General features: G+C 45.3%; 1 protein-coding gene across 1 annotated transcript in view; it reads left to right on the forward strand.

The window, feature by feature from the left end:
• The window catches only part of LOC124553365 (ankyrin repeat and SOCS box protein 2-like), a 149,389-nt gene that overhangs the window by 89,819 nt on the left and 33,143 nt on the right, over positions 1–26,427 (forward strand). Inside the window, exon 3 of the mRNA XM_047127237.1 lies at positions 11,791–11,907. Within this exon, the coding sequence (XP_046983193.1) occupies positions 11,791–11,907 (117 nt within the window). The remainder of the gene's footprint in view (positions 1–11,790; positions 11,908–26,427) is intronic.

Raw genomic sequence — 26,427 nt, forward strand, 5'->3', positions numbered from 1 at the left:
TATTATTAATTGGGATCGGTTTTGGTGGTACAGTCCACTGTCAAAAATGGTTCAAATGGCTCTGAGCAGTATGGGACTTAACTTCTGAGGTCATTAGTACCCTAGAACTTAGAACTAGTTAAACCTAACTAACCTAAGGACATCACACACATCCATGCCCGAGGCAGGATTCGAACCTGCGACCGTAGCGTCGCGCGGTTCCAGACTGAAGCGCCTAGAACCTCTCGGCCACTCTGGCCGGTTAGTCCACTGTCATGAGGTCTCTCTGTGGCAAAGGGTGGTCATATAACCAGTGGTAATCAGTACCACAAAATGATCGAAAACATCATCCTTTCCAAACTTGCTCATGTGTGTAGCGTCCAGTGCAGCCCATCAACACTAAAATAAATAATAAATGGACAAATATCTGAAGTGATATTTTTATGTTGTCTCGCTGTCTCTGTAGAGCTGTACCATGGGAGCAAGGAGAGGATGTTGATTGGCGGCCGATATCCTCTTTCTATAACACAAACTGCACACAATTAATAACTGGGTTCTTTATTCACAAGAATAGAGAGATCTACTTTTTATTTATTCTCGTGTCAGAAACATACATGTACATGTACATACATTTTACACAGTTATGATTAAATTATTTTTGGCCACTTCCAGTGCATTTTCTGTTGCTTGTTGTAGATCATCTTCTGTACAGGAGACTGGGCACAGTCATGTGTCGGACTGTCTGTTCTTCTCAACAGTCACACTGAATATCATTTGGATCAGAGTATCCACATCTTGTCAAGTTAACTTTCGATTTTCCAACTCTGGATGACAGTCTATTCAGGGACTTCCAAGTTGTCCGTTCCCCATCATGATCCGAAGGTAAAGATTCAACAACTCTTTGTCAACCAGGGGAAGATAGGTCGTAGCAATCCATAGTTGTAACCTAGCTTTTTCAGCAGTGGTTCTGACTTATTTTGATCTCCTAAGGATACTCTTCCCTGACTGCAGTTGTTGCGGCTGCGGTTCATGCCCATACATAGGATGAGTAATTTCCTGTTTCACTGCCTTTCTTTCTTTGTTTGCAGCTCTCTCTCTTCGAACAGGTGGTGGTGCTATTCATGTGAGGTGGTAAAGCCGTTCAACTGGAGTGGATTTCAAGCAACTTATTATCATTCTGCGTGTTTGGTTGAGAGCTACATCCACTTGTTTGGCACGCGTTGAATTATACCAAACAGCATAGGCATACTCTGTTGCAGAATAGCATAGTGCCATTGGAGATGTTCGGATTATTTCAGGTTGCCTACCCCACTGTGATCCGTCCAGTTTCCGTAGGTATTGGTGCAATAATTTACCAATAGCTGTGTGTATTGTAGAAATTTATTTTACAAACCTCGTGTTGCACATAAGAAGTTTATAAAATAAATTTCTACAATACATACGGCTGTTGGAAAATTATTGCATCAAGAAAAACATGCCAGCTGTTGTCCCATGGTCCACAATGGGCCAACGAAGACGAGTTTCCATAGGAGATTGTTTCTGGTGGAATTTTTCGACTTGCATTTCATGCAGTGCTTTTTGAAAGTGAGAGATCTGTTAAGTGCCACTCCCAGGCATTTTGGAGTCTTGTAGTGTTCCAGTTCGACCACTGACCATCCTATTTTCAACTTATTAGTGGCTTCTTTGCTTCTCAAATGAAAAGCATCACACACATGAGTCTTTGAAGGGTTTGGTTAAAGCTGGTTTGTGTTGTTGTATCTGGATAGATCTTCAAGGGTATTCGTTAGATTGTTCTCCACTGGTTCAAAATCTGTACTCTGTACTCTAGAGCGAGGTCATCAGCATATAAGAAGCTCCTGGTGTTTGGGTCTGTAGGTTGGTCGTTTGTGTACATATTGAACAGAATTGTAGCCAAAACACTTCCTTGTGGGAGGCTATTCTTCTGTAGTCTCCATCGCCTACACTGTCCTTGAAAGTTGACGAAGAAAAATTCGGTAGTTCAAATGGCTCTGAGCACTATGGGACTTAATATCTGAGGTCATCAGTCCCCTAGAACTTAGAACTACTTAAACCTAAATAACCTAAGGACATCACACACATCCATTCTCAGGCAGGATTCGAACCTGCGACTGTAGCGGTCGTGCAGTTCCAAACTGAAGCGTCTAGAACCGCTCGGTCACTGCGGCCGGCTAAAGTCGACGTAGAACCTGCGACTTTGCAGAAGGGATGCGATGAGTCGGGTTAAACGTAAATCTTTGGTCAGATTGTAGACCTTGAGTAGTAGTAGTTGGTGATGATGAGTTGACAAATGCCACTCGTGTCACCTTCTGAGCTTCAAAGGCGATCTTTTATAAAATGTTAGATTTAGAAACTGTCCAGTACAGCTTTTACCTACATGAAATCCAGATTTCTGGGATATAAGTGAGGGGTCAATTGAAGGTCATAGGCGATTTAAAATGTCTTTCCAGCACTTTGTAAGGATGACAAAGTAGTGCGACTGGTCTAAAATTCTTTGGATCATTTTCTTCTTTGCCAGGTTTCAGCAAAACAATCACTCGATTGTTCCGCCATATCTTTTGAATTTGGTTTCTGGTTAAACAGTTATCGAAAAGTTGGAGAATTCATTTTTTTTGTATTTAAGCTGAAGTGTTTAATTTTCTTGGTTCGTATATCATCCAAGCTAACTGATTTGCCATTTTTTATAGCCCTCTGTAGTTCTTCCATGCTGAATGATGATGTAGGGTCATTACTCTCCTCTTGCTCTTCTCTTTGAAATTTTGCTTTTTGTGATTTGTGTGTTGGCTTCCCATTCATCAGAAACCGATGTGCTATACTTAACTCGTGGTACAAGCCTTTCTGTTACTCCACATTAGCTTCACTGCTGGTGAAGTACTAAGTCCACTGTGTTCACAATTATGGTTCCTATGTGCTGAGTTAGGGGCTGTGACTGCGGCTCCAACTCGGTGACTCGCTGGAATTTACCTGGTGCGTCAGACTGCTACAGACTCGAACAGGCCTGAACTAACTGGCCTTCTGATCTGTGGTGGCTGGCTAAATACTGGCGGCCGAGAGGGCGTTGGCGACGCGTTTCCTGCGAGTCTGTCATTGGCCTCTTCGCCCAACCTATATGGTGCATGGTGTACTGGAGCCATCTTAAGCCAGCAGAATATTCGTTTCTTCATATAGGTTGGTATTTATGTTTCTACATCTACATCTACATGTATACTCCGCAATCCACCATACGGTGCGTGGCGGAGGGTACCTCGTACCACAACTAGCATCTTCTCTCCCTGTTCCACTCCCAAACAGAACGAGGGAAAAATGACTGCCTGTATGCCTCTGTACGTGCCCTAATCTCTCTTATAGTATCTTTGTGGTCTTTTCGCGAAATATAAGTTTGCGGCAGAAAAATTGTACTGCAGTCAGCCTCAAATGCTGGTTCTCTAAATTTCCTCAGTAGCGATTCACGAAAAGAACGCCTCCTTTCCTCCAGAGACTCCCACCCAAATTCCTGAAGCATTTCCGTAACACTCACGTGATGATCAAACCTACCAGTAACAAATCTAGCAGCCCACCTCTGAATTGATTCTGTCCTCCCTCAATCCGACCTGATAGGGATCTCAAACGCTCGAGCAGTACTCAAGAATAGGTCGTATTAGTGTTTTATAAGTGGTTTACTTTACAGATGAACCACATCTTCCCAAAATTCTACCAATGAACCGAAGACGATATCCGCCTTCCCCACAACTGCCATTACATGCTTGTCCCACTTCATATCGCTCTGCAGTGTAACGCCCAAACATTTTAATCGACGTGACTGTGTCAAGCACTACACTGCTAATGGAGTATTCAAACATTACGGGATTCTTTTTCCTATTCATCTCCATTAATTTACATTTATCTATATTTAGAGTTAGCTGCCATTCTTTACACCAATCACAAATCCTGTCGAAGTCATCTTGTATCCTCCTACAGTAGCTCAACGACGACACCTTCCCGTACACCATAGCATCATCAGCAAACAGCCACACTTTGCTATCCACCCTATCCAAAAGATCATTTATGTAGATAGAAAACAACAGCGGACCTACCACACTTCCCTATGGCACTCCAGATGATACCCTCACCTCCGATGAATACTTACCATTGAGGACAATGTACTGGGTCAGCATCAAGTCTCTGAACAAAGTGCACTCAGATAGTGACATTCTTGCTGTAGACACAAAGATGTGATGCTCAGGGCGAAATGGTCACAGTCATGTGTGCAGTTTGTAGCTGAGCAGGCAACTGTTCCGACTGTGTTCTGGATTATGTGTAGGTCACCGTACAGTTCATTACGAAAAGTAATTTTTAGTTGTTTGGTTGCACTGCTGCTGCTGACAAAGAGTTAGCTATAAATGGTGTCTTGTTGTATAAAGGAAAGTTGAAGATGAGGAGTAAGTATGTGATTCCTTACCGACACCAGTAATGTCGCAGTGTTCTGCAACAAGAGTCAGTCAGGATATTCACTGTTCTCCATTTCTCTTGTTCCCATGCTGTAAACGGTGACCTATCATAGCGTTTAAATGCAGCAAACCACTTTTGTAACACAGATCCAACATTCACACCTCACAGTACCCAGTGAGTGGCCAAGACAAAACTGTAAAGGTGACAGATGGACCACTGAGCTCGAATGCAGTCCATTACTTGGCAACCCAGCTTCCAAAACCAGTCCAAAAGGTGGTAACAGAAATGTGTAGCCTTCCGGTAGTATTGATGATTGTATTGGAGTATATTATACGCGGTGCTCAAAAAGAAATGAGCCAGAGGCATAATTACAGTACCTGTATGTTAGAAGTATTGACCCTGGCTGTTGGGACACTTGTCCCACTGCGACACAAGGCGGTGAATGGCTGTCTCATAAAATTCCCGGGGTTGTGATGTTAGCCAGTTCCGCACGTACAGCTGGACGTCGTCTGAGGTGAATCGTTTTCCCCTCAGAGCGTTTCCAAGGGGATCAAAAATGGTGTAATCACAGGGAGAGAGATCTGGACTGTATGGAGAGTGGCCGAGAACCTTCCATTTGAATTTCTGCAGGAGTGCCGCGACTGTGTTGGCCATATGAGGCTTTCCACTTTCGTGGAGCAGAATGATCCCACGCGTGAGATTGATCACTTGGCAAAGGGTGGTCAAGGTTTGCGAGTAACACTGGGTATTCACTGCTGTCCCGTGCTGCAGGAAGTGAATCAGAAGGGCACCATCTTGCTCAAAGAAGAACGTCGGCATAGCCTTTCCTACACTTGTGTGGATGGCCTTGAGTTTTTTTGGTGGTGGTGACCCTGGATTCTTCCACTAGAGACTTTGTCGTTTCGAATCTGGTTCGAAGTGATGACACCATGCGATAATGATGGAAGCAGCAGAACGTAAGGGCAAAATAAACTGAAGATATAAAGTTTGTCTTGGGGAGGGCACTCGACTTGGGTAGTTCGTGCAGCAATTCTGACCATAGTGCTGTGGTGGTGTAATGGTTAGCATATCTGCCTACTCAGCAAGAAGACCCCCAGTTCGAGGTCCGGCCATGGCACAAATTTTAACTCGTTTTTTCTGCTTCCATCATTATCATGAATATTGTAAGTCTTTTGACCCACACTCTTTGCAGTTAAGCTTTCATAACCAGCATCTCTCTCTCTCTCTCTCTTTCTCTCTCCCACTGCCACTGTCTATATATGTATACCTCTCACTATCTGCCATTTCTCTTTTTGATTTACAGTATGTCCCACTGCTCCCACTGTCTCCTCTCTTTCTCTTACAAATTCTGCTTTTGTCTTTCTTACCCACTGCCACTGTCTCCACCGAACCTCGGCAGTTCAAAAATTCTTGGGGGTGGTCCAACTTATTTTTCCCCTATACCCACGTGTTTCAAATTTTGGTCCAAAATGCACCCTCCTGTATACCTACAGGTTAAAGTTCGCCATTCTAGAAGGATGTAGACTCCCTAAGCCTAAGTATGGGCTCCATTCATCTTTATTTTTTATTCCCGCTGTGTGCTTTCTTTTGCTCCCTGTTATTGTTTCCATCTACTTACATCTCTCTTTTCCTGCCGGACGCTGTGGCCGAACGGTTCTAGGCGCTTCAGTCCAGAACCACGTGCGTGCTACAGTCGCAAGTTCGGATCCTGCCTCGGGCATAGATGTGTGTGATGTCCTTAGATTAGTTAGGTTTAAGTAGTTCTAAGTTCTAGGGGACTGATGACCTCAGTTGTTAAATCCCATAGTGCTTAGAGCCATTTGAACCATTTTTTCTCTTTCTCTTTTATTTCCACTGTCTCGCACTGACCATCAATACTCGTATCTCCTCTCTTTTTGCTCCCACTGCTATTGTCTTTTGCCCACCTCTCTTTCTCTTTCACTGCCACTTTCTATCTCCTGCTATCACTGTCTCCTTTCCCTTTCTCCTCCACTGACACTGTATCCTCACTCTTCTACCGCCACTGTCTCTCTGCTACTCTGTTTCAGCACAAAAAAGGGTGAATATGTCTGTACATCAAAATTTTTTGTGAGGAAGGTGGAATAAATATTGAGAAGCTGGTACCCCACTTTTCTGTCAGAGTATTTAAAGAAGGGTCCATATTCGCCTTTTTTGTGCTCTGACAGAATAATTTTTCCGCTAGTTGCCATCTTTTCCTTGCTGCAGCAGGTTGGCTGCTCATACAAAACTAATTCTGTAGGTAGTAATGTTTGGACATTTTACTTATATACTTCCAAACATTTATACATTTTGACACATATAAGCAACAAGTAGTTGCTCATAATATATGGTTAACACAAAATCGTTTGGCGTTACATGTCTTACTCGATATCTTGCTCAATGGTCGCGGTTCATCGAAAACACCTGGCTTATGATTTGCATTGAGCAAGCAGTGAAGGAAACAAAAGAAAAATTCGGAGTAGGTATTAAAATCCATGGAGAAGAAATAAAAATTTTGAGGTTCGCCAATGACATTGTAATTCTGTCAGAGACAGCAAAGGACTTGGAAGAGCAGTTGAACGGAATGGACAGTGTCATGAAAGGAGGGTATAAGATGAACAGAAACAAAAGCAAAACGAGAGTAATGGAATGTAGTCGAATTAAGTCGGGTGATGCTGAGGGAATTGGATTAGGAAATGAGACACTTATAGTAGTAAAGGAGTTTTGCTATTTGGGGAGCAAAATAACGGATGATGGTCGAAGTAGAGAGGATATAAAATGTAGACTGGCAATGGCAAGGAAAGCGTTTCTGAAGAAGAGAAATTTGTTAACATCGAGTACAGATTTAAGTGTCAGGAAGTCGTTTCTGACAGTATATGTATGGAGTGTAGCCATGTATGGAAGTGGAGCATGGACGATAACTAGTTTGGACAAGAAGAGAATAGAAGCTTTCGAAATATGGTGCTACAGAAGAATGTTGAAGATAAGGTGGGTTGATCATATAACTATTGAGGAGGTATTGAATAGGATTGGGGAGAAGAGAAGTTTGTGGCACAAGTTGACTAGAAGAAGAGATCGGTTGGTAGGACATGATCTGGGGCATCAAGGGATCACCAATTTAGTATTGGAGGGCAGCGTGGAGGGTAAAAATCGTAGAGGGAGACCAAGAGATGAATACACTAAACAGATTCAGAAGGATGTAGGTTGCAACAGGTACTGGGAGATGAAGAAGCTTGCACAGGATAAAGTAGCATGGAGAGCTGCATCAAACCAGTCTCAGGACTGAAGATCACAACAACAACATGATTTGCATCTCAAAAGAGTAAAAACGTTATTAAAATATTTTAATGAATTTGCACTTCTTCCACTTTTACATAATTTTAAGTTCTTTACAAACATGTGAAGTCCCCTTTTAGCACATTGTTTCGTTCCTGGATTGTCACCTTAAGCATATTTGAAACATTGTGAAGTGCCCGTTATACAGAAGCAGCATCTCATACAGTTTTACTGTACGTACAGTTCCTGGTGCATAGAAGTATGGTACGGGTGCAATCGATGTTGAAGTAGCATTCTCAACACCGACGTTTTTGAGATTCCAGATTCTCGCACAATTTGTCTGCTACTGATGTGCGGATTAGCCGCGACAGCAGCTAAAACACCTACTTGGGCATCATCATTTGTTGCAGGTCGTGGATGACGTTTCACATGTGGCTGAACACTTCCTGTTTCCTTAAATAACGTAACTACCCGGCGAACGGTCCGGACACTCGGATGATGTCGTCCAGGATACCGAGCAGCATACATAGCACACGCCCACTGTGCATTTTGATCACAATAGCCATACATCAACACGATATCGACCTTTTGCGCAATTGGTAAACGGTCCATTTTAACACGGGTAATGTATCACGAAGCAAATACCGTCCGCACTGGCGGAATGTTACGTGATACCACATACTTATACGTTTGTGACTATTACAGTGTCATCTATCACAAAGCGAAAAAAGCGGTCGAACTAAAACATTCATATTTCTTTACGTACTACACGAATATGTAATAAAAATGGGTGTTTCTATTTTTAAAAAAGCAGTTTATATCCATTTGACCTGTAGCAGCGCCATCTAGCGGGCCAACCATAGCGCCATCTGGTTTCCCCCTTCAAGCTAGACGAGTTTCGTTCTGTGTAGTTTTTTCGTTTGATACTTATTTCGTGAGATATTTGAACCGGTCACTATCAATGGACCACACTGTATTTTACAATATGATCTATAACTTACATTTAACTAAAATAGTGTGATAACTAGTCGTGACATACCTTTTTTTGATACAATGACTCTTCTCGAAATTACACAAATTACTAATACGTCCCATAATATCACCGACTCCTCTATAACATGTAAGATGTAAGATATTACATTCATACATATGCAATCATAAAATATAAAATGAACAGGCATATACACTCACGGAAATGGAAAAAAGAACACATTGACACCGGTGTGTCAGACCCACCATACTTGCTCCGGACACTGCGAGAGGGCTGTACAAGCAATGATCACACGCACGGCACAGCGGACACACCAGGAACCGCGGTGTTGGCCGTCGAATGGCGCTAGCTGCGCAGGATTTGTGCACCGCCGCCGTCAGTGTCAGCCAGTTTGCCGTGGCATACGGAGCTCCACCGCAGTCTTTAACACTGGTAGCATGCCGCGACAGCGTGGACGTGAACCGTATGTGCAGTTGACGGACTTTGAGCGAGGGCGTATAGTGGGCATGCGGGAGGCCGGGTGGACGTACCGCCGAATTGCTCAACACGTAGGGCGTGAGGTCTCCACAGTACATCGATGTTGTCGCCAGTGGTCGGCGGAAGGTGCACGTGCCCGTCGACCTGGGACCGGACCGCAGCGACCCACGGATGCACGCCAAGACCGTAGGATCCTACGCAGTGCCGTAGGGGACCGCACCGCCACTTCCCAGCAAATTAGGGACACTGTTGCTCCTGGGGTATCGGCGAGGACCATTCGCAACCGTCTCCGTGAAGCTGGGCTACGGTCCCGCACACCGTTAGGCCGTCTTCCGCTCACGCCCCAACATCGTGCAGCCCGCCTCCAGTGGTGTCGCGACAGGCGTGAATGGAGGGACGAATGGAGACGTGTCGTCTTCAGCGATGAGAGTCGCTTCTGCCTTGGTGCCAATGATGGTCGTATGCGTGTTTGGCGCCGTGCAGGTGAGCGCCACAATCAGGACTGCATACGATCGAGGCACACAGGGCCAACACCCGGCATCATGGTGTGGGGAGCGATCTCCTACACTGGCCGTACACCACTGGTGATCGTCGAGGGGACACTGAATAGTGCACGGTACATCCAAACCGTCATCGAACCCATCGTTCTACCATTCCTAGACCGGCAAGGGAACTTGCTGTTCCAACAGGACAATGCACGTCCGCATGTATCCCGTGCCACCCAACGTGCTCTAGAAGGTGTAAGTCAACTACCCTGGCCAGCAATATCTCCGGATCTGTCCCCCATTGATCATGTTTGGGACTGGATGAAGCGTCGTCTCACGCGGTCTGCACGTCCAGCACGAACGCTGGTCCAACTGAGGCGCCAGGTGGAAATGGCATGGCAAGCCGTTCCACAGGACTACATCCAGCATCTCTACGATCGTCTCCATGGGAGAATAGCAGCCTGCATTGCTGCGAAAGGTGGATATTCACTGTACTAGTGCCGACATTGTGCATGCTCTGTTGCCTGTGTCTATGTGCCTGTGGTTCTGTCAGTGTGATCATGTGATGTATCTGACCCCAGGAATGTGTCAATAAAGTTTCCCCTTCCTGGGACAATGAATTCACGGTGTTCTTATTTCAATTTCCAGGAGTGTATAAAATGAACAGGCATATAGAATTATGGAATTCAGAACCGATTTACTGATAATTTAACGTTTGAACGCTACATGTCAGAAATATACTGTATCTAAGAAACTAGAGCCAATTGAGGAAATCCGTTTTCAGATTCAGATTCAGCATACCAAATATACCCAGTATACTTTCTAATATCCCTGGCAACAAGAACAAAAAATTTTTGTAGAGCTGTGTAATAATTTCAATGACTGTTTAATTTCCCACTGGCTTAACTCTATTCTGTCACGAATCCTTAACATTCTGCACTGCCATCTCCTGTGACTTCCTTCCCTTCCAGCTTCGAAACTTTCTGTCCTCTGGTTTATTTTCTGTGTTTCTGCTAACCCAGCCCCTGACAGATGGTCTAAACATGTAGTCGTAGTGTTACATTAAGTTTATTTAAATGTCGAGAGAGACTTATTAGTCCGTTCTAATTTATGTGTGATTACTGGAGTGCTACTGTAATTGTACTGTCCAATAATTCTTCTGGTAGCCCAGTAATATTGTTTTCCTTTATGTTTACTTTGAGTTCATCCTCCATTTTGAAGAATTTGTTCCTTAGCATAGTACCGGGTGATCAAAAAGTCAGTATAAATTTGAAAACTGAATAAATCACGGAATAATGTAGATAGAGAGGTACAAATTGACACACATGCTTGGAATGACATGGGGTTTTATTAGAACCAAAAAAATACAAACGTTCAAAAAATGTCCGACAGATGGCGCTTCAACTGATCAGAATAGCAACAATTAGCATAACAAAGTAAGACAAAGCAAAGATGATGTTCTTTACAGGAAATGCTCCACCATCATTCCTGAACAATAGCTGTAGTCGAGGAATAGTGTTGTGAACAGCACTGTAAAGCATGTCCGGAGTTATGGTGAGGCATTGCCATCAGATGCTGTCTTTCAGCATCCCTAGAGATGTCGGTCGATGACGATACACTTGCGACTTCAGGTAACTCCAAAGCCGATAATCACACGGACTGAGGTCTGGGGACCTGGGAGGCCAAGCATGACGAAAGTGGCGGCTGAGCACACCATCATCACCAAACGACGCGCGCAAGAGATCTTTCATGTGTCTAGCAATATGAGGTGTTTTCTTTTTTTTTTTTTTTGGTTCTGATAAAACCCCATGTCATTCCAAGCATGTGTGTCAATTTTTACCTCTGTGTATACATTAGTCCGTGGTTTATTAAGTTTTCAAATTTATACCGACTTTTTGATCACCCGGTAAATTACAGCTCTGGGGGATGTACGAGAAGCAGCATGGAAACTGATTAGTCCACTGGTAAGTCACTTGTGTTAACTCACAGGCAGTTATTGTAGGCTTTGTGTCCTATTAGCTTTGAAGTGGTTGAAAAAATTACCTTTGTGGACACCACCTCAGTAGTGCTGTCTGTAGTAATAAACCAATGGCCCCCTTGTGAATATGCTCGTCCATGCAGTGTGTCTGTGTACAGTGCACCGCAGACTACGGAGGGAAGGCACTCCACGTGCACTCAGCGTCACAGCGACCACTGCCAGACCCCTGTTGCAGCTGTGCAGCGCAGTCCTCCACCTGATGATGCCACTGTGCGGTGAGTTGCACAATTTCCACACTCATACTGCCACTTATTTGGCCGTTGAGCAAGTGTTATAGTAAGAAAAAATTAATTTCCCCAGTTTTTGAAACTCTGGATGCAGCAGAGCGTACAGTTGCCAGAAAGCATTATTTCCTTTTTTTAGTTTTTGAGTCGAAATATGGTGAAATTTGAAGTGTGTGTGTGTGTGTGTGCGTGTGCATAAGAAATGCAATGTGAGAATTGTGTTTAATTCAGAATCACTCGAATGCAGTTGTACATGAAATGTGCCGTACAAACCGTATCCTTTAAGGGGGGTACGACGTCAAACGGGCCGACTTGGAGCAGGAGGGGCATCTCAGGACATTTTAATTTCCACTGTCTATACTTTTAGAAATAAATTCATAAAACTTTGCCAGCATCACCAGAAAGGATTCAGGATTCACACTCATTGCAGTGGAAGTTCGAAAATATAACAAAATAAATTGTTTTTACGTGCGAAATTTCATCGTTTTTACACTTACTAATGGCTGCATTTGTTGCTATAGGCACACTTTTCTTCATAAGTTAGAGAGATTCTTCGATGAATTTTGCACTGCATACATACCATACTTACAGGTGTATGAAACTCTAGAATTCATTTAATTTACGAAAAAACGAATGAGCTGTTATATTTTAAACTTCATGATTAGAAAAAACACAAATTTTATAGTTATTTACCTTAATTTTTACCACAGTTTTTAATAGATTTGGAAAATTCTAGAGTTTCATACACCTTTAAGTATGGTTTTTATGCTGTGCAAAATTCATCGAAGGATCTCTCTCGCTTATGAAGAAAAGTGTACCTATAGCAACAAATGCTGCCATTAATAAGTGGAAAAAATGATGAAATTTCACATGTAAAAAAATTATTTCGTTATTATTTTCGAACTTCCACTGCTAAGAGTGTGAATTCTGAATCCTTCCTGGTCATGCTGACAAAGTTTTATGAATTTATTTGTAAAAGTATAGACAGTGCAAATTAAAATTGTTGTGTCTAGACAAGACAGCCTAGACACAATGAGAGGAAGCCGATAGGCACTCGCTAAGCCAAAGCAGGGTGCGTGAGGTCTGAAACAGGATACGTAATGAATGCTGTAAAGAAAAGTACGTAGCTTCTGGAATACTTAACTTTAATCCATAGTTTTGGTGCATCTGGAGATTGTGGCGATACAAGTGAGACTCTTTAGATACATGCAATGTTACTAATGGCGCCTTGCTAGGTCGTAGCCATTGACTGAGCTGAAGGCTATTCTAACTATCTGCTCGACAAAGGAGCGAGGCTTCGTCAGTTTAGTCGCTAGCTACGTCGTCCGTACAACTGGGGCGAGTGCTATTCCGTATCTCAAGACCTGCCTTGTGGTGGCGCTCGGTCTGCGATCACACAGTGGCGACACGCGGGTCCGACATGTACTAATGGACCGCGGCCGATTTAAAGCTACCACCTAGCAAGTGTGGTGTCTGGCGGTGACACCACAAAAATGTCCTGTGGTGCCTCTCCTGCTCCAAGTCGGCCCGTTTGACGTCCTACCCCCCGTTAACAAATATTGTTTATGGATTGGTATGTTGAAGGCAGCTTCTGCATGAAATTATGGTTGTATGTCTGTATCTTACACTTTACTCCTGTAGGAAATCGTCACTGAAGCAGCTTTTTGACGTATTGTCATTCAAGAAAACCTATATGCTTTACAAATATTAATTTGGGGATATAAATATGAAGATTCTCAGAAGAAAATTGTGAAGGAAGAGTAAGCAGAGATAACAGTAGGAGGAACAAAAAATTGTATTGAGCCGAGGAGAGTGAGAATACAGTTTGTCTCTCAATTTATATGTACTGATTATACACTCCTGGAAATTGAAATAAGAACACCGTGAATTCATTGTCCCAGGAAGGGGAAACTTGCGAATGGTCCTCGCCGATACCCCATGAGCAACAGTGTCCCTAATTTGCTGGGAAGTGGCGGTGCGGTCCCCTACGGCACTGCGTAGGATCCTACGGTCTTGGCGTGCATCCGTGCGTCGCTGCGGTCCGGTCCCAGGTCGACGGGCATGTGCACCTTCCGCCGACCACTGGCGACAACATCGATGTACTGTGGAGACCTCACGCCTCACGTGTTGAGCAATTCGGCGGTACGTCCACCCGGCCTCCCGCATGCCCACTATACGCCCTCGCTCAAAGTCCGTCAACTGCACATACGGTTCACGTCCACGCTGTCGCGGCATGCTACCAGTGTTAAAGACTGCGATGAAGCTCCGTATGCCACGGCAAACTGGCTGACACTGACGGCGGCGGTGCACAAATGCTGCGCAGCTAGCGCCATTCGACGGCCAACACCGCGGTTCCTGGTGTGTCCGCTGTGCCGTGCGTGTGATCATTGCTTGTACAGCCCTCTCGCAGTGTCCGGAGCAAGTATGGTGGGTCTGACACACCGGTGTCAATGTGTTCTTTTTTCCATTTCCAGGAGTGTATATTGATCATTGAAAACTTGTGCCACACTGGAAGCTGAACCAGGGTTTTCTATTTACCATAAGATCCTGAATCAGAAAAGGAAAAGAATTCCCTTAACACTGATGTTTGCATTTCTGATTTACAAACAGTAATACGAGAGTGTCTGCCATGGGGTACATGGGAATGGCAACACTGTGATAGTGAATTTGGTGACTTATCTTACTACATTTGATGTGAGTGAGAACCTCTAGTGGTTGTGTTTGGAAATCATAGGTAAAAACTACAGCCACAATGGCAGTTGGAGTCAGGTCTGCAGGGCTGCTCAGGTGGCCATATCGTTAAGGCGCCTGCTAGCAGTAAGCAGGAAATCTGATCGGTCCTGTAGCAGGGCGGTAAGCTCCTATGGCACCAAACTGCTGAGGTCATCAGTCCCTTGGCTTAGACAATACTTAATCTACACTGCTGGCCACCGTAAATGCAACACCAAGAAAGACAAGAGGTAGCACAACAAAATTTATTTTGTAGATAACATGTTGACCAAGTATCAAATGATTACGTTTACAGACGTCTGTGACATGTGGTTCCTGCCAGAATCAGTAGCCAGAGTAGCTGCCATTGTTGGAGATCACCGCTGCCACACGTCTCGGCATCGAGTCAGAGAGACGTTGGGTGTGTTCCTGGGGTACAGCAGCCCAAGCAGCTTCCACACGTTGCCAAAGATCATCTGGTGTGGCAGCTGGGGATGTAATCTGGGTCACTCGTTGAGCAACCATGGACCACATGTTTTCTATCGGCGAAAGATCCGGAGAGCGAGCCGGCCAGGGAAGCAATTCAATCTGGTTATTGACGTAGAACCTTTGGACAATGCGTGGCACGTGTGGTCGCGCATTATCCTGTTGAAATATGGCTGTGGCCGAGCCCTGAAGGTAAGGAAGGACAACTGGCTCCAGCACCTCGGATATGTAGCGCCGGCTATTTAAAGTACCGGCAATGCGTACTAGAGGCGTGTGAGAGTAATATCCAATACCGCCCCACACCATAATACCCGGTGCAAGACCAGTGTGGCGGTGCATAATGCAGCTGTCCAGCATCCTCTCTCCACGGTGTCTCCACACTGGAATCCGACCATCGTGGTGCTGCAGTCAGAAGCGTGCCTCGTCAGTAAAGACAACGTCATTCCATTCTGCCGTCCACATCCGTCTGTCATCACACCAGTGACGACGGAGACGTCTGTGGTTCTGCGTCAATGGTAGACGAAGCAATGGACGTCTTGCGGACAGACCACTCTGCTGTAAACGGCGTCGAATGGTACGCGCAGACACTGGATGATGCGTTACAGACGCAATGTGCTGTGCTATGGTTCGGGATGTCACTGAGCGATCCGTCACTGCCATGCGCACAATTTGCCCATCAGCACGTGCAGTGGTGCACCGAGGTGAATGCGATCAACCACGTCGGTCCGTCGTAGCCTCCTGCATCCAACGGTCACATATCCGCATTACAGTTGTTTGGTTTCGTCCAACACGACTAGCGATTTCTCTGTATGATAATCCACAATCTCGGTAAGCCACTATGCTTCCTCTGTCGAACTCGGATACTTGATCAAACGATGTTCGCTGTTGTCTACGAGGCATAACTGATCGTCTTGTGAAACAACCACAAGGTAAACACACGTGCCGAACGTACACTCGTCGAAATCGCCAAGCCTTAAATGGCGCTATGAGGTGGCGCCACAGGCGCGCGTGATGTGCGTCTGCGCTGAAATTCTGATCAGTTGCATATATCATCGCTGCAAACCCATGGTGTAAATTTCACTTGATTCGGATGCTTCCTTCAGGGTGTTGCATTTACGGTGGCCAGCAGTGTAAATTACGCTAAGGACAACAAATACACCCATGCCTGAGGGAGGACTCGAACCTCCAATGGGGGGAGCCCCTGAGGCAAGGGGCCTCACACCGCACGGCTACTCCGTGCGGCCTGTAGTAGGCTTGATTCCGTGGAGATGTCTGTAGTGGTGTGCATCTCACCAGCCATAATCAACCTCCTGCAGCCGACTGAGTTTCGTGGGTATCGTGAGTTTTTTTGATTTATCATGCAGCATTTTTTGCATAATTTCGCCCTAGAGTACACTTTTCCTTTAGGAAACCAATGATCGATGACAGCAGATGTAGATGGTTGGCTTTGAAATATTGCCATCTGACAGTGACTTGCCAACTTTGAAAGACGACTTAATTAGCAATGCAGTTCATTTTAAAGACAAACACTGTGCAGTTATTTCTCGAAGATGTCTTATGGATGTGGCAAACCGGGACATTTGCAGAGGGATCATGGTCAGTCACGACGAAGCAGAGATTCATGGACACACAGCAGACATTATGGAGGAGGCAGTTGTGGAAAGTGTAATCCAGTGGCAGCTGGCAGCACAGGGAAAACGATCAGTAGAGCGGTAAAAAAAATGGTAATGTGGTCGAGATGAGCAGTATGATTCAAGAGGCGATCGCTATAGAGGAGGCCAATGCTATCAATGGAACAGAGCCAGCGGCGCAGTTTTGTGAAGGAGGTGTAACCTGTGATGGTGTGTAATAGTGCTGCGCCAAGGAATAATGTACAGATTGATTGGTTATTGAATAGTGGTTGCGCAGATCATATTGTTAATAATGAAAATTGTTTTTTCCGACTGTATAACTTTAAAGGAGAATGTGAATGCATCTAAACTCCGTCCGAACAGGCCATGAAGGCCCAACGGTACCGACGGGCCGCCATGTCATCCTCAGCCTATAGGCGTCACTGGATGCGGATATGGATGGGCATGTGGTCAGCACACCGCCCTCCTGGCCATATGTCAGTTTACGAGACCGGAGCCGCCACTTCTCAGTCGAGTAGCTCCTCAGTTTGCCTCACAAGTGCACCCCGCTTGTCAACAGCGCTCGGCAGACGGGATGGTCACCCATCCAAGTGCTAGCCCAGCCCGACAGCGCTTAACTTTAGAGATCTGATGGGAACCAGTTTTACCACTGCAGCAAGGCCGGAATGCAAAAATTGTGGCTGGTCAAGTTTTGGAAGCTACAGAAGTTGGAAATATAATCAGTTATTTTTTCAGTTTGCCATGAAATGATTCTAACAAACGTGAGAGTTTTTGAAATTATTTGGAGCTGAATGTAGCAAGAAATAGTATAATACAAGCGTGTTTTAACTGTTAGTAGGGAAACGTGAAACGAAAACAAGAATTTTAATATTAACACCATAGTATAAAGCATTGACATGGGTAAGAAACGTATGAATGAGCCTAAGTAAACACATCCCCGCCTACATAGTAATCCAATGTTTTCGTGTTTTTATATCGGTAACATGAGCCTATCAGAAATTTGTCAAGTTTGGCACATACAAATAACAAGAGAATTTGGTACAACAAAAGGTACATGTTAAAAACCAATGACAAAAAATGTCTGGGAACAGTTTAGAGGCGCCAGAGAGAAGAAAAGTAGCATGATGCAACTGTGATAGGTTATCTGAAGCGATAAGGAAGCACTCGGAGGAAGAAGTGGAAGTGCTAGAGCAGAAAATGAAACGACCTAGGGCAATACTTGAAAAAGGAAGCGGAAAATGTATTGATAAATGTAATAAGAAAATAAGGTTGGAGAGCAGAGAGTTTGTTCGGAAAGAATATGGAGATAGGGTTGTAATAAGACGCAACAACGAAGATATGAAAAGGAAAAAAATGAAAGGCATCTGTCTTTGACAGAGAGAAACAAAAGACCTTGTGCAAAATATCATAGCCCCCAGAAGAGTATAAAATAAGTACTTTAAATACAAACTGTGTACTGTCTTAAACTATGAATACAAACTGGAGACTATCCAGCTGCATGAGATACAATTTTGTTACAGGAAGTGCAAAGTAATACAGTAAACTAAATACACTGTTATGGAAAATTACGTAAAGCCTCTTTAAACCGAAATGAATGGCAGCGAACAAAAGTGAACGACCCTTTACACACAATTCGCGTGTATCTGTGAACAGGCGTTTACACTGCAGGAAACGAAAGACAATTGCACGCACCGAACACAGAATATCAACGCTGCATTATTGTTCGTTGACACTAATAATCGACGCACAAGATACCGTCGGAGCCACAATGCAAAACTTTGGTATTCAGAAAGGGTAGTTTTGCATGGCGAGTCCACTGTATTTGATGGTGAGCCCGCTGTTTCTAACGAAGTAACCAAATGGACTAGGCATGTAAGAATTTAGGTGTCTCATTTTCTACATAAACGTGGAATCCACGGACGTAGTGAACTTAACACTAAATTGCAACTCTAGCTTCCCTTAGAATCAGTCCAAACTTTGTATTCATCTCCGTTGGCACTTTTCAGTGGTTTCTCATTACAACACTGCTCAACAGCGAAATTTTTACAAAAAGAAAAATACCCAAATCCTTGTAGATGTTGGTATGTTGAATTAAACAATGACAATCTTGAAACTTCCTGGCAGATTAAAACTGTGTGCCCGACCGAGACTCGAAATCGGGACCTTTGCCTTTCGCGGGCAAGTGCTCTACCAGCTGAGCTACCGAAGCACGACTCACACCCGGTACTCACAGCTTTACTTCCGCCAGTACCTCGTCTCCTACCTTCCAAACTTTACAGAAGCTCTCCTGCGAACCTTGCAGAACTAGCACTCCTGAAAGAAAGGATATTGCGGAGACATGGCTTATGCCTTTCGCGGGCAAGTGCTCTACCAACTGAGCTACCGAAGCACGACTCACGCCCGGTATTCACAGCTTTACTTCTGCCAGTACCTCGTCTCCTACCTTCCAAACTTTACAGAAGCTCTCCTGCGAACCTCGCAGAACTAGCACTCCTGAAAGAAAGGATATTGCGGAGACATGGCGAAAGGCAAAGGTCCCGAGTTCGAGTCTCGGTCGGGCACACAGTTTTAATCTGCCAGGAAGTTTCATATCAGCGCACACTCCGCTGCAGAGTGAAAATCTCATTCTGGAAACATCCCCCAGGCTGTGGCTAAGCCATGTCTCCGCAATATCATTTCTTTCAGGAGTGCTAATTCTGCAAGGTTCGCAGGAGAGCTTCTGTAAAGTTTGGAAGGTAGGAGACGAGGTACTGGCAGAAGTAAAGCTGTGAGTACCGGGCGTGAGTCGTGCTTCGGTAGCTTAGTTGGTAGAGCACTTGCCCGCGAAAGGCAAAGGTCCCGAGTTTGAGTCTCGGTCCGGCACACAGTTTTAATCTGCCACGAAGTTTCAATCCCAACAACTTTTGTTACATACGTGGAGATACAATTTTTGGACAAAGGGAGCGAATATTGTTACAAGCAGTTAGAAATTCTTGTTTTCTATATTTCACGGTGCTGTGTAGGGGACCAGTCAAAAGCATGGGCTCCCCTTGTTTGTTGTATGACATGATCCTCGACTCTAAATGCATCGACGAAAAGAATTAAAAGTCTTCATGCATTTTGCTGTGCAGGCCATTTGATGCGAACCTACAAACCGCGTCACAGATTGCTACTGCTGCTTTGACAACATTGTTGCAGATTTCTCGAAAGCACAACAGCAAGCAGCAAGTCGGCAGCAACTGAACCAGACTTACATTTCTAAATAAAATTTCCAAGTGTTGCATACCAGCTGTGGTAATGCGTAACGATAAACAGTGGAATGGAGAGATTAACTATTCCAATGAGATGATATTGCAAGACAACGATTTTAGAATGACGTATATATTCAGAAATGGACAGTAAAACATCACGTGATCTTCACACATAACGTAGGTCTCAACAGTATTATGCTTAAGAAGGTGAAGAATGATTTAAAAAAGGATACGGTATAAACAGAGAATTTCTCCAAATATCAAACAGCTTAATCAGTTAGTATGTTAATGTATGGCTCAGGGAAGAGGGATGGTCTCTCTCTCAGCTCTGAGCAAGCGAACCAAGTTAAGTAGCTCCCAATAATTATTTCTACAAATTATGCGCACAGTACTGCAGTCTCACTTCGAACGTCTTCTCTTCAGAAAAAAGTAACGTTATTCAAAATACACTCCTGGAAATTGAAATAAGAACACCGTGAATTCATTGTCCCAGGAAGGGGAAACTTTATTGACACATTCCTGGGGTCAGATACATCACATGATCACACTGACAGAACCACAGGCACATAGACACAGGCAACAGAGCATGCACAATGTCGACACTAGTACAGTGTATATGCACCTTTCGCAGCAATGCAGGCTGCTATTCTCCCATGGAGACGATCGTAGAGATGCTGGATGTAGTCCTGTGGAACGGCTTGCCATGCCATTTCCACCTGGCGCCTCAGTTGGACCAGCGTTCGTGCTGGACGTGCAGACCGCGTGAGACGACGCTTCATCCAGTCCCAAACATGCTCAATGGGGGACAGATCCGGAGATCTTGCTGGCCAGGGTAGTTGACTTACACCTTCTAGAGCACGTTGGGTGGCACGGGATACATGCGGACGTGCATTGTTCTGTTGGAACAGCATGTTCCCTTGCCGGTCTAGGAATGGTAGAACGATGGGTTCGATGACGGTTTGGATGTACCGTGCACTATTCAGTGTCCCCTCGACGATCACCAGTGGTGTACGGCCAGTGTAGGAGATCGCTCCCCACACCATGATGCCGGGTGTTGGCCCTGTGTGCCTCGGTCGTATGCAGTCCTGATTGTGGCGCTCACCTGCACGGTGCCAAACACGCATACGACCATCTTTGGCACCAAGGCAGAAGCGACTCTCATCGCTGAAGACGACACGTCTCCATTCGTCCCTCCATTCACGCCTGTCGCGACACCACTGGAGGCGGGCTGCACGATGTTGGGGCGTGAGCGGAAGACGGCCTAACGGTGTGCGGGACCGTAGCCCAGCTTCATGGAGACGGTTGCGAATGGTCCTCGCCGATACCCCAAGAGCAACAGTGTCCCTAATTTGCTGGGAAGTGGCGGTGCGGTCCCCTACGGCACTGCGTAGGATCCTACGGTCTTGGCGTGCATCCGTGCGTCGCTGCGGTCCGGTCCCAGGTCGACGGGCACGTGCACCTTCCGCCGACCACTGGAGACAACATCGATGTACTGTGGAGACCTCACGCCCCACGTGTTGAGCAATTCGGCAGTACGTCCACCCGGCCTCCCGCATGCCCACTATATGCCCTCGCTCAAAGTCCGTCAACTGCACATACGGTTCACGTCCACGCTGTCGCGGCATGCTACCAGTGTTAAAGACTGCGATGGAGGTGCGTATGCCACGGCAAACTGGCTGACACTGACGGCGGCGGTGCACAAATGCTGCGCAGCTAGCGCCATTCGACGGCCAACACCGCGGTTCCTGGTGTGTCCGCTGTGCCGTGCGTGTGATCATTGCTTGTACAGCCCTCTCGCAGTGTCCGGAGCAAGTATGGTGGGTCTGACACACCGGTGTCAATGTGTTCTTTTTTCCATTTCCAGGAGTGTACATCATATTCATCCTTGCTGTCCTTTACAATAAATCTTTCTTCATCTAACAGACACCATTACAAGTGAACACAGCACTACAGGATTTATCCATCGCTTACCACACTTCAACTAAGAATGAATCAGACTGCGCAGAGGCAAAGACTGTGCCACGACAAGACCAAAGATTGTTTAACAGTACTGTAACTTGCTCTCTCGCTGACGTGCACATCGATAACATACATAAATCAAAATGACATGCCCTCCCTCCACTGCTTGCTGCCTCAGTTCGATGAAGGATTTAACAAGGAAAAGAAGAGCATTGTAAGTATCCTAATACACCAAACGCGATGCGACTAGCGCCTCATGGAGTGGGTCTTCTAATTGCAGACCCTCTATTAGGTACAACAATAAACTTTCCTACTGACAGTGAAACCAAGATTCGTCACACACAGGCCATCCTTCCACATGCAATGAGCTCACCTTTATAGACTTGGACATTCCAAAACATAGAGCTCAACTATGCACTTCTTGTTTCATGGGGTGGAATCTTCTGGAAGATGCAGCTAGAATGAGTACTTTTCGTCAACGTCATAAGCCACTCGAAAGGTTTTTGAACACAAAAAATACAATGACATGACATACAGATGATGAAGGTTTGATGCAAGAACTCAATATCTTATACAATCAGTACGATTGGAGGCTTTTCACAGATCGTTCGAAAACTAGTGTAAAAGCCATGGCACTACATAACGGCAACGTCGTTACTTCCATCCCAAATGCTCACCTACCAAATGAAAGTTACTTCATGATGACTACATTACATCGACTACGATAAGCATCAACAGCTCATATGCGCTGATTTTAAAGTCATTAGTACGCTCATGGGTCTATAAGGTGGGTACCCAAAGTACTGTTGCTACATTTCGTGAATGGGACAATAGTGCTGCCGGTTTACATTACAAAAGGAGGACTGGCCAAGACGAAAAGCTTTATTGCCTGGCAAGAAAAATATTCCGTGGGTGTCACTTGTAAATAGCAGCAAAGTCCTGTTACCACTGCTGCATGTGGAGCTAGGAGCGATGAAGTCGTCTGCAAAAACAGTGGATCAGAACAACTAATGAGCATTTGAATACTTGTTGGAAAAATATCTGCACTGAGTGCTGGAAAGATCAAGCAGGGAGCATTAATTGGTCCACAACCATGTAAGGTCCTTGGAGGCTAGCAATTAGTGTATTCTCAGCCCTTAAAAATTAAGCGCATGGCATTGCTTTCAGAATGCGACGTTGTTCTCGGCCAATAGAAGGGCCAAAAATTCCTCTGAACTTGAGAATGACTTTATAGTGTGTATGCCCATGAGAAACTGACGTGCATCATCCCATTTAAAATAACCTTCATTCCCTCTCATATCGACATTTTTCCCGGTGATTGTGGGGCTTTTAGGGATGCAAATGGCGAGAGGCTTCGTCAGCAAGTTCCTGTAATAGAACATAGATACCCAGGAAGATTTAATGCCCCATTGCTGGCAGATTTCTGCTGGAGTTTGCACAAAGGCTCACATCTTCCCCATAAAGCAGCAGGCAAACAGACAACGCGTGTTGCAAAAACAAGGTACGGTAGTGTTAATGCTGTATCTTTAAATGGACTAGATTGACCAAAGCTTTCCATGTACTTACTCCAAATCACTTTGATTCATTATTGAAATGATTTTGCATTGCTCAAATATCCAACAACAGCTTATCTGATAAAACCTATGTGACATACGGATTCAGCACCACTTAAGTTGTATAAATCCGTCTAGCTATTCATGACGCTGTGAAAAATTTTGACTAGAATGTGAAGAATATATGTATCAGGGTTTCTGTTAAAATACAGGGTGTACAAAAATTGTGTCACGCAATTTGAACCCTGGATAGCTGATGCCAGTAGGAAGCAAAATTACCAATGCTGGGAACAACGCACAATTTTTAAACTACGGAAATTTAGCGCCACGCGCTCCGGTTGGTCGCGAGATTGCCCTGTTGCCAGATGCTCTGGACAACACATGACTGTGAATGCTTTGCCTGCCGGAGATCGCGATGTGTCCAAGGCGGCCAGCATGCTCGGTGGTAGTGCACCAGCCTTCCACTCTGGAGGCCTGGTGGTGAATCCGCCAGGGTTCCGACACATTGATTATAGTTTCCTGATAAGACTGGGAACAAAGCCGTCAGCAGCTGTTAGTTTGCATACAGAAAGTCTTTTACAAATTGTGTTGGCCCTGAAAAGAGCCTTTTCAGCAGCTAGGACATTGTTTTATTAAAGCAGGTTCTCGAACTGGCGACCCTTAGACACGACACATGCTTGGTAACGTCGAACGGTGTTTTGCCGAACTCTTTCGAAGATTCCTGGCATTTCCCTGAGGTGATAGGCGGCATGTTGAATGCGATCCATTGATTCCTCTTCCTTTATAGGCGGTTGGCGTCCGGGTGGGTAAACTAAAAACCTGAAGAATCTCCACAGGAAAAAGACCAGTGGTTGGTGATTGCAGGGGCCATATCCTATTAACGCCTCTGCCAATTACCTGCCATCGACGAGTTCATTTAAATATCCACACGCAGCATGAATGTTATGTGTGGGCACCCCATCATACTGCAACCACATGCCTAATTGTATGTCCAGGGGAACATCTTCCAGCAGGCTAAATTTTCTTGCAAAAAGTGAAGGTAATTTGCCCCCGGCCACGTGGGATTAGCCGAGCAGTCTAAGGCGCTGCAGTCATGGACTGTGCGGCTGGTCCCGGCAGAGGTTTGAGTCCTCCCTCGGGCATGGGTGTGTGTGTTTGTCCTTAGGATAATTTAGGTTAAGTAGTGTGTAAGCTTAGGGACTGATGACGTTAGCAGTTAAATCCCATAAGATTTCACACACATTTGAACATTTCTTAATTTGTCTCAGTAAGTTGAGGAGGTAGATGGACTGACCCAATCAGATGGTCACCCACAATGCCTACCCAAATGTTAAGCAAAAATCGTTCCTTGTGTCTGTCGACGTACATAATGTGAGGATTTCCCCTTGCCCAGTAATGAACGTTTTGAGTGTTGTAAAGGCCATCCCGATGGAAGGTGCACTTATCGGTAAACAACACAGTGCTGGGGAAGTTGGGATCTCATGCAACAGGTCGCAAAAACCACCAGCAAGTCCCTAGCCTGTGTTCATAGTCCGCCACAGGATTTAGGTCTTGGACAGGGTGGAAACTAGAGGGATACTGGCAGTCATCCCTCAAAACATCCCATACTAACTGACGGGTGACACGCCTGTCATATCCAACCACTTGAGCACTTGTCACGAGTGCTTCCTTGAAGTGCTCGAGAACAGTCTCTTCAAATGCAGCGTCACATCATGTTCAATGTCTTCCAGCATTACCATGATATCCCACGAACGAGCCTGTTTTGCTAAGTTGCTGAGGAATTGCTGTAAACATTGGCGGGTGTGGGTGGGGTCTTGCTGGGTACCGTTCCTCATACGACTGGCAAGCTTCATGCACATAAGTGTTGGCTAGTCCATAAAAAGAAACAATATCTCGTTGTCCTTCAAATGAATACTGTGCTGCCATGCTTACTATACGAGTAAAATGCTGGTGATGTGTGTGCTCTGAAGTGAAGCTTAGGTGTGAATGCCTCTGATGTGAGCTGGGGGCAAACAGAAAGAGGCAATGGCGGTATGACGCCTAAGTACCGTTATCCAAGATGGCGGCCATGACGTCAGCTGATGACACAAGTACCATTATCCAGGATGGCAGGAAAGTACCATGCCCCCCTGCGAGGCCTCCCCTGCCAGTCCCCCCCCTCCCCCGTCCCACCACCGGCAGGAGCTCAAATTCCATCAGCACAATGCAACCTCTGCTAACCTAAGAAAATGATGGGAAAGAAAAGTCACTTGGGCTACCTCCACAAGACTCACAAGACTCACCTAGGCACTGTTGCTGACACATCCAGATGGGAGTGAAGATGCTGCCGAGAGCCACCACTGGACGCAAGCCAGCACAACCCATTGCTCTCTCACCGCTGCCGACAGCTTGTGAATGTATACCGTTCCTGACGCCCCCTGTCCACTGGACTGCACAGGAGGCTACCAACAGCCCCACGAAGTGGCACAGCCATCGGCTGTCAAACCACACACAGGTGCCCATTTGGGTCCCGCACGAATGATGTGGCAACATCCATTTCATTCTTGGTACCTGAGAAGTTCCTCTCGAAATACATGTTCACCTAGGCACTGTTGCTGACACATCCAGATGGGAGTGAAGATGCTGCCGAGAGCCACCACTGGACGCAAGCCAGCACAACCCATTGCTCTCTCACCGCTGCCGACAGCTTGTGAATGTATACCGTTCCTGGCACGTTGACGCATAGCTGGAGTGTGGCTCCAGAGGGAGCACCGTTCGCAATTGTTTTCTGCAGATGAATGGTAAATTAGTTTTCACATATCGCTAAATTGCACTGACAGTTAAAGCCGCAAAAGTTGTCTACAATTCATCAAATACATGCAAGACTTACAAGAATATTGGAAGCCAGGAACATATTTACCAGTCTAACTACAATTAAATATTTCTACTATTGCTGCAACAGTC

The sequence above is a fragment of the Schistocerca americana genome, chromosome 11 (assembly GCF_021461395.2).
Source record: "Schistocerca americana isolate TAMUIC-IGC-003095 chromosome 11, iqSchAmer2.1, whole genome shotgun sequence".
Classification (NCBI taxonomy): domain Eukaryota; kingdom Metazoa; phylum Arthropoda; class Insecta; order Orthoptera; family Acrididae; genus Schistocerca; species Schistocerca americana.